Below are 9,011 nucleotides of genomic sequence, written 5' to 3' on the forward strand. Positions count from 1 at the left end.
GTAACTGCAACGAATCTGGGAACATCCAGCAGAGCAGAGCTCTCAGTCATCATCGTAAGTGGTCACCTTGAGACGTTAGGGCAGCAGTGACTACCACGCTGACCACAAAAGCCTAGGTGCCCTCCCCTGCCTCCCCACCCCAGCTCCTGTGGAGATGAAAGGGTATTTCTGCTAAATTATCTAAAATTGTGCTGAAGGGAAGAGTTACTTCTTCCAATATTTATTAAATTCATACTGTGAAATTATTTTGGAAAGATATTTAAAAAAAATTATCTAGCCCTATGAAATCAGGAAAATTTTACTGAATATAGACTATCTTCTGCATATAATAGTTGTTATATTTAAATGATGAAAATGGGACAGTATATTTGGTAAATACTACCTACTATGAAAAACACTTGTTCTGATCCGTTCCAGAAGAAGAAGGTATTTTGGAGCCATAATATTTCATAGTAGGGTTAATATCATATTTCTGATTGTCAGCTCCCAGGTAATTCAGAAATAATGAACACTCAGATTTGGGGTCTATGGAGCTGTTGTATTTTATGGTTTTGGCCTTTTTCCAGTTTTCAGGAAGTTAGAAACCCAAACTACTGTGTATCAGGCTCTAAAAGGACACTAAGACACATGAATCCAGGTGTTGCACATTTGTTTACTTTGTTTTAGATCTTAATTAAATTTAGATTTTATTTTGAAAGCAGAAATTTCTGTTTCCAAGAAGACATTAAAAAAATTTCAGAAGGACCATTCCAATTTTTTTCTTTTTTTTTTTTTTTAAGAACATCTGTTTGTTTGAAGACTTGTTAGATATTTTTGTTTTTATTAACCAATGGCCAGTTAGGTAAAACAGACACGAATTTGTCAGTTCTGTGATTTTACCAAATATGAGCCCTCTTACTGTTTGATTGATCACTTTACTTACCTCTTTCGATCACATGGATACCATGAGGATTAATTAGCTAAGTGTTTGTATAGATCGTTAGAGGTGGGAAGCGTGGGATGCTGTTATTACTTTTATTATTATTGCTGAATGAAGAATATGAAAAGTCAAACCAAGCATCATGTGGTTTAGAGACATGGACAGAAAATAATAGTGAATAAAATGAGATGGTCATCAAATCATGCAGAGCAAGCCTTCTCTAAGGGCAATGATCATGCTATTTCAAAAAGAGCACATCAGAAATAATCCTCCTCTCCATTTTCCCCTTCTTCAGTTTCACAAGTATTTCTTCTGGGGGCTGTGGAAGGCAAGTTGTAGCATCCTTGTCCCATTTCTACCAGGAATTTTTGGCCTTGAGGTAGTCAATTCATCTCTCCATACATCCATTCCTCCTGTAAGAAAAGCACACTTCCTGCGCTTGAGTGCAGTTGCACAACCCTGCCATCTAACAGCCACCCGATGCCAGAGGCAGCTGTCCCATTCCCAAACCCTTCTCTGGCCACGTGTCCTCACCCCACACCACTAGACCAACAGTGACCACACAGGGACCCACTTCTGGGTGGAAAACTGGCAGCAAGCCCCGAGTTTGCGCTGTATGGTTACCACTCTGCTGGTGTTGCGCCTGTGCTGGTGCTCGGCAGTGTTGGGCATGGATCCACCCTGGTGCAAAGGTAGGGCAAAATGTGGAGAGGGAGCTGTGCATCAGAAAGCAAAATGTCACCCTTTGCTGTTTTTTATCTTAATCTTCCATGCTAGTGTAGGATAAATAAACCTGTGAAGGTGCCTGTCCATCCGCTGATGACAGAGCTGGTTGAAGTTTAGCCACCTCGGCTTGAGGAATGTGTGTGAGATCAGTCCTTCCACATCTCTTGTTGACCAGCCATTGCTACCACTCCTTCCCATGCTTTGGATGGCCTTACCAGCGCCTCTCCAGCTGCCCCACTGGCTCCCAAGCCCTGAGATGGGGACTGCAGGCTCATGCTCTTGAGGTGCCATCCGTGTGCATGAACCACTTCGGTAGCATCTCCTGGTTTCCTCAGAAGATAAATATTTGAGAAATAACAAAGGCCAGGTTGAAGGAAAGAGAGAATGAATCTATAAAATTGCACAGGGAAAAGCTGTAAATGCTGAGGCAAAGATCATGCCAAGGAAGTAAGAGAAGCAAAAGGAAATACGTCCTTTCAGCTGAGGAAGGGAAAAGCTCCTCTCCGTCCCCTTGGATAATAAGACTGCTGCCTTTCTGATTAGTGCTCTGTGGCCCCAACCCAGGCAGGGAAAATCTGCATTTCAAATGGCATATTTTAAAATACACAATACCCAGGGGCCCTGCTGCTATTGATTTGCCTCTGGTGGGGTCACTGCCTCACTTTCTACAGCTTTATTAACTGGGACCATACACTGGGCCTCTTTCAAAGTGAAAGGAGAGTGGATGGGACATTTTTCTTCAGAGGGAGCTGTGGAAGGAGTGGAGTGACTTTTATTGGGAATGCCCCTGAGGTTTTATAAGGGAGACTGGTGACCCTTACAGGACTTGCCCTCCTTTTGTAAATTTCCCTGGAGCCACCCTGGGAGGGAGGAGGTAGGTCTAAGCTGTCAGCTTCTTTCAAGGTGACCAAGTTCCCATCCTCCCTCCCCCACGATACCTCTGTACTTGGCCGGTCTATGACCATCAGCTGTTGGTCTGGGAAGGAGCCTTTTCCTTTTCCCCTTTAACTTTTACCCCTGAGCACCTCCTGCAAGAGAGGGAAGGGCATGAATGGGAAACATGACCACAGAAGGATGACAGGAGTGTGTCAAGGGTTGAGATTTCCAGATGTGGCTGGGACATGGTTTGTGTCCCCCCTCTACCCAAGGAAGCAAAGCCAGTTAGCTGGAGTACAAGGCTGTGTTCAGGTATGGGATGCTGTACTCCTTCAAGATCTGGCAGAGTCCTCAGTTTACTCCACAGGCTGACTCTGAAGGCTGCAGCAAAGTGTGTCCTCTGGGTCATGAGGTACAGGACTCCAGTTCATTACTCCATGCCATGGGGGTTTCCAGGTCTCCAGGGCACCTTGGGTGTCCCCTGATCACTGAGCTTAACAGAAATGGGGTGGATGCTCCCTGCAACATGCATGCTGTAGCAGAAGCAAATGAACCTAGATTCCCAAATCACAGGTTATGGCCTTATTTTTAATGCATTAGACTTTTAACCCTGAGCTAAGTTTAACCTCTTTGCTCCTCAAGTTCCTAATTCAGTCTCTGTGGGAATATGACCAGTTTTAAGTGACTGTTTCACTGAAACCTACCAGGCTTTAGGCTGCAGATTCTACACCTTCAGCACTAAGCAGCAGATTACGATCATTCTCCTAAGAAGAGAGAAAACACCTTCTTCTTTAAGAAGGTCTGGGACAGAAATGCATGAATCACATAACACTGCACAAAGAAGCATGCATGTAGCCAAGGTATATTCCACAAACATTAACTTTCCAGTGCAAATTTGTAAGCCCTCTGAATACACAAGAAACCTCACTGCTCGGGCTACCTGGTTTGCAGATCAGGAGGAGCAACTGCCATTGTGGAGTTAACTCTGAACAGCCTAGAGACATCCATAAGCAGGAGAAGAAGTTGCATAAGCTATAAATAACGTCACAAGTGATTGCCTAGCTGAGTGCAAAATGGAAATTGGAGGAGCACAATCATTAGTACTACCATTGGCAACATGGCATCTCTTAGATAGAGCTCTGCTTCTCTTGTAGAACAGGTGAAACACAAATGAAAAAAGGATTTACACTTTTCTTTTAAATGGTTGGTCCAAAATTATCCTCCGAGCACTAGGTAAAGGCTGATAATGATTTCATCTGACTGCGTTGGTACATAAACTGAACTGATCATCTGGGGTTCCACATACAGTCAACAGGGAGAAACAAAGCTGCAATTCATCTGCCCAGAGGCACATGGGTACAGAAGGGACAGATGAGCCTTGGCCTGGACTCCTCTGCCTGTTACCGCAACAGCTCTAGTAGGTGACCAGCTCAAAGGAAACCCCATCTGTATTTAGTTTACTGAATCTGGCAATGGGAAATGCCAAAAACATTGTCCCCTGCCTGCCCCAGAACGTGTCTGGTATAAATACCAGGCTGTTATCTGCCAGCCAGACTGATCACAGCACACACATGACCAGCCATATGTAACTCAGTGTTTTGAGGTAGGTTTGCTCATGCAGCTCTGGTCAGCTTTGGAGAACCGGAAAAAAGTCAGCAGAGACCAAATTGGGACTGTCCCCAGACCTTGCAACTGCATTCATGTCAGAGAGAGGTTACTTTGATCAGCAGTTTGATAAACAGGTCCTGCAGGCACAGACCTTGGCCATCATTTCTGCAACCAGCCAGTTACATCCTCAGTTATCCCCAGGTGAAAATAACCATCACAGAAAATGAGATATGGGTCAGCACATCCAGTGCTGGGTTCAATCCAGTGTTAAAGATGGATGGATTTCCACTTCCTCATTCACTCCATTGGCATACTCACTAAAATCACCTGCTTAGTGCTTCCTCAAGAGAATAAACTCAAATGATGCCTAGAAACAAATGTACTCCTTAAAGGGGAACCAACATTGTGCTATAATAGAAAAGATTATCTAATCACTCCATCAGTAATTACGAAGAAAAGGATATGACTAATTAAAATGTGAAAGTGTCTTATGCAGGGTAAAATAAAAAAGGGTAATTAACAATCAAAAGGAAAGCCACCACCTTGCCACCAATCTGCTTTAGGCTACAAAAAATAATAGTACCCAACTTCAGTATAGCACTTTTCATCTGTAGATCTGAAGACACTCCTGTGTGGGGAGGCAGGCATCCTGTGTCCCATTTTATTGCTGGAGATACAAAGGCAAGTTTACACAACTTGTACATGATTATACAGCAGGTCAATGGCAGAGCATCTTTTACTTTGGTCTGTTCACAGATGGTGACAAGGAAAGTTTCAACATTTGAATGAGCACAGTGATTTCAAGGATTTGTTTTACTGTGTATGTGTATGAACAACTAATTTAGTTGATATTTCAACATTAAATCGAACAGTAGGGAACAGTCTGTTCCTTGCCATGACTTTGAGGTCTGTTTAATGCTGAGAAGCATGTCCTGTGTACTTAAACAACTGCATCAGAGGGTGATTTCCTGATGGGAGAGTGAGTGAAATCACAGAGAGCAGCAAAACAGAGATACTCCAATTCTGGAGACAGCAAAGACATGAGTCACTTCTAAAATCACTACAGAAGAACATTTTCCTTCTCCACTGTTATAAAGTCATGCATAGCAGAGTCTGGGGAATGAACAGAGTGAGGCTTCACTCTCTGCTTGTCCTCTCCCCCACACACTTTCTCTAAACACCTGCCACCGGTCACTACTGGGAGTTGGATGTGGACTGATACAAAAACTGATTTTTGTCACTGATAGAAACAAATCAAGTTATTCCTAGAGAACTAAACTAGAATTGTTTAGACTGGGAGGGACATTAAAGACCATTTAGTTCCAATCCCCCTGCCATGGGCAGGGACACCTTCCACTAGACCAGGTTGCTCAAAGCCTCATCCAGCCTGGCCTTGGACACTTCCAGGGATGGGGCATCCACAGCTTCTGTAGGCAGCTTCCACCAGTGCCTCACCACCCTCTCCGGGAAGAACTTTTTCCTGATACCCAATCTAAATTTACCCACTTTCAGTTTAAATCCATTATCCCAGACATGGTGACCTGACATCTCAGAACAGAGGGATACCTCATGCTCTCACCGGGTCCCCATCCTGGTTCCAGTGCCGCGGGCTGACCTGCCAGTGACTGCATGATATTTTTTCCCTGCTCTCTTTGTTCCAGCTGATGCAGCAGCAAGCCGCGATCATGGCTTCCGTGGCTCAGGGAGGCTACCTGAACCCCATGGCAGCCTTTGCCGCAGCCCAGATGCAGCAGATGGCGGCTCTGAACATGAACGGCCTGGCGGCCGCCCCCATGACTCCAACCTCAGGTAAGGGGCCAGAGGCATGGAGAGGGTGAAGGGCAGGAAAATCTGGCCGCATCTCAGAGGAGACCTGGAAGGACATGTTGGCTAGCAGGCTCTCCCCAGTGGGTGTTTACTGAAATCTTTGTGGTGTTGGTGAAGGCCACCAGAAGTGAGGACTGGAGCTGTCCGGATTCTTTTGTGGTCAGGGAGAGGAGGACAGCAGGAGACAAAGGCTCTTACAACCTCTTCAACAGTGGGGACGGGCTGGAGGTCAGCATATGCGCCATGAAATGGTTGTAAAGGCAAAGTCCAAGAGCTGGCCAGCTGTGGGCTGTTTGCTAGGTGTGCCCTGTGCCAAGTGAGCTGGGGAGAGAGGAGAGCAAGAGGGCTGACACCCATGATGTGGGATTCAATGTGTTCGTTGGAGAGGAGGGAGGGTGCCAGCAGGAAAGCCACCGGAAAGGGGTTTCAGACATCACCCTTCCCTCTCAGCCTTATACCTTACACAACTTTTCTTTAGCTGTGATCCAAAGATAAACAACATAAGGTTTGTGGTGAGATGCAATATCATTAATGAAATGAGTTATGTCTTCGGGACGCATCAGTCTTTTCCCTGCCATGAAATAGGACAGGAGGTACACAGGGAAGACCTCTGGTGCTACCTGGAATGCAAGTATTTGGTGAGAAGGTTTCTGGCTTCTGGAACAGAGACAGATAGCTACTGAAGGGCTGCCGGGATCTTGCTAAGCTGTGAGGGGTCACAAGAATCACATGAATCAGGGTGCAGATAATTAAACTTGGGTGGGCTTTCCTAGGGCATGAAGAACAAGGAAATCATTTGGGCAGGAAGAGGTCAAGGAATCCTCAGGGTTGGTAGTCATGCACTGGCATGTGGCCTTCCATGTAAAGTAGGGCAGCAGGGAAAGTGGGGTCAAACTTTGAGAGCAAATTGATAATTTGAAGAGTTTTTCAATATGTCACTGACTCTGGTAGGGGAGCAGAGGACTCAAGGGTGCATCTTCAGGGGACCATTTCTAAGGGACAGGTTGCGATAGAAGGTCCTAGGGTGCTGTCAGTTGTTCCTATGAGAAGAACTAAGGATGGACTGTGTTCAGGAAGATGTGCCATACCAGTGCATCATATGAACCTTAAAGCATCGAGCTGGCCTGGAGGGGACCAGCTTGACAAGGGTTTGGGGGGAGACATGGGGGGAGTGAGCTATGCCTGAGCCAGACGAGTGCAAGCCGCACTGGGCAGAACAGGATCTGGGACTCCAGAGCAGTAGGAGAGGAAAGGGGAGACTTCATTGCCAAACATGGAGAAGTCTGCACCAGCCCTGGAGCAGGGAAGGGCCATCTGGCAAAGCAGCAAGGAATGATGCCTCATGGCAGAGAAACACTAGACAGCAGTTAGACAAGGCACCACAGCAATGCAGGCTTGTGGGCTGTTCCTGATGAGCTGAGTTCTGCTAACCTGTCTGCCAAAGAAAACCTCCCCATTCACACACAGCTTAGCCTCCCTGCAATCAGTAGCTGGGAACAATGTCAGCAGCTACCAGATCAGATGCGTACCTTTCCCTTTGAATTAGAATATGAGGGAGAAAAAATAGAGAGAAAGAAAGACACTCATTCCACATGAACTTGTAGAGAGCCAAGGAAAAGCGCTTGACTCAAAAATCTTACACTACGCATTTTGAAATATATGTTTACACAACGATAAATGTATAAACAACAAGTCGATGGAGCTATTGCAAATCCAAATAGAAAAGTGGCTTAATTATATGTGCACCCTTTAAACCCTCTGCCGGGAAGATTATCATATTTGCATTAGCTAGATTTGTTTTGTGTTGGTGGGAGCAGAGAGAACGTCAAACAAAGACTGCCTGGAATTCAAATGCTCTCAGGGCCTGAAACATAAGTCCAGGCGGTGGTGTATGATGGTCCCACCACAAAAAGAGCACAAGTTCTTTCTCATATAAATTATTCTTGAGAATGAACGATTTCTGTGACATAGGTGAATACATACCAGTACAACAACCAAATTCTGTGCCTGCCAAGATATCCAGCACATGAAAAATATCCCAGCTAAGTTCTGCTCCTCTTCTAATATGCCTGGTTCCTTCTGGGGACTATTAAACTCCTATTGTCACAATACAAGAAAGAAAAGCTCATGCTTTTTACATTCTTTCCAGAGCAGCCATGACTGTTCATTAGTGAAATTTAGATGCTGGTTTAGATGATCCCTTGATATCTTTCATGGTGGCAGATTTTGCACTCTCCTTATAACATATTTTCAATCATGGATATTATGCATTTTGGCATTATTGCAGATTTATGTTGAATGGGCAGCTTCCTTCATGAAAAACCTCTGTAATGGATTGTGGAAATGTCCATGCACAATTATTCCTCAGGTGAAATGTTTAGACTTTGAAATGACTCCTTGTATTACTACAACACTCACAAAGCTTGTGATAAGATGCACAGAAAATTTTTCACATAACGTATGAGCGAGCAAGCCTACAACGCTAGCAGAGATTTCTGAGTAGCCAGGAGATATCTGAAGCCTAACATGAATTCTCCTGCTGGCTTTTGTTAACATTCAGAAAGCCAAATGGAAAATGATCATTCTGCTTCATAGCAGGATTTCCAGTCATTGAAGTACATCTTTGTTCTGACTTGGAATGAAAATGAAACATTTCAAAGTTCTCTGAAAAACAGGCATTAGAAAAAGTGTTTGGAACATGGGAGAAAAAAAAAAAGTTTTGATCTTTTCTAAGCAAAAGAAAAATTATGCTAGAAAAAGGACACTGGTAACCTAGAAGTCCAAGAGGCTTGGAGGTACTGGCTGAGCACAGTGCCTCTGTGCTGGTATCTTCAGGCCTTCTCATCCAGCTGTTTTTCTGTGCATCTCACCTCTAGGAGGATGGATTCCTTGGGACATGGCCATGAGTTCATTCAGGCTCACGAGTTCCCATGTGACTTAGGAATTTAAAGAGTTTTGGATCCAGGCAAATCTAACTGATTAGAGACAGGATCCATCTTACCTGGCTTTAACCATACAAAAAATTATACATGTCACTTAAACTAATCACCTGGTT

The 9,011-nt window shown here is 44.6% G+C and overlaps 1 protein-coding gene across 1 annotated transcript in view; it reads left to right on the top strand.

Moving 5' to 3' along the window:
* The window catches only part of LOC104509721 (CUGBP Elav-like family member 4), a 74,928-nt gene that overhangs the window by 42,473 nt on the left and 23,444 nt on the right, over positions 1-9,011 (top strand). Inside the window, exon 5 of the mRNA XM_010151757.1 lies at positions 5,791-5,938. Coding sequence (XP_010150059.1) covers positions 5,791-5,938 — 148 coding nt within the window. The remainder of the gene's footprint in view (positions 1-5,790; positions 5,939-9,011) is intronic.

Source organism: Eurypyga helias, unplaced genomic scaffold (genome assembly GCF_000690775.1).
Source record: "Eurypyga helias isolate BGI_N326 unplaced genomic scaffold, ASM69077v1 scaffold5715, whole genome shotgun sequence".
NCBI lineage: Eukaryota > Metazoa > Chordata > Aves > Eurypygiformes > Eurypygidae > Eurypyga > Eurypyga helias.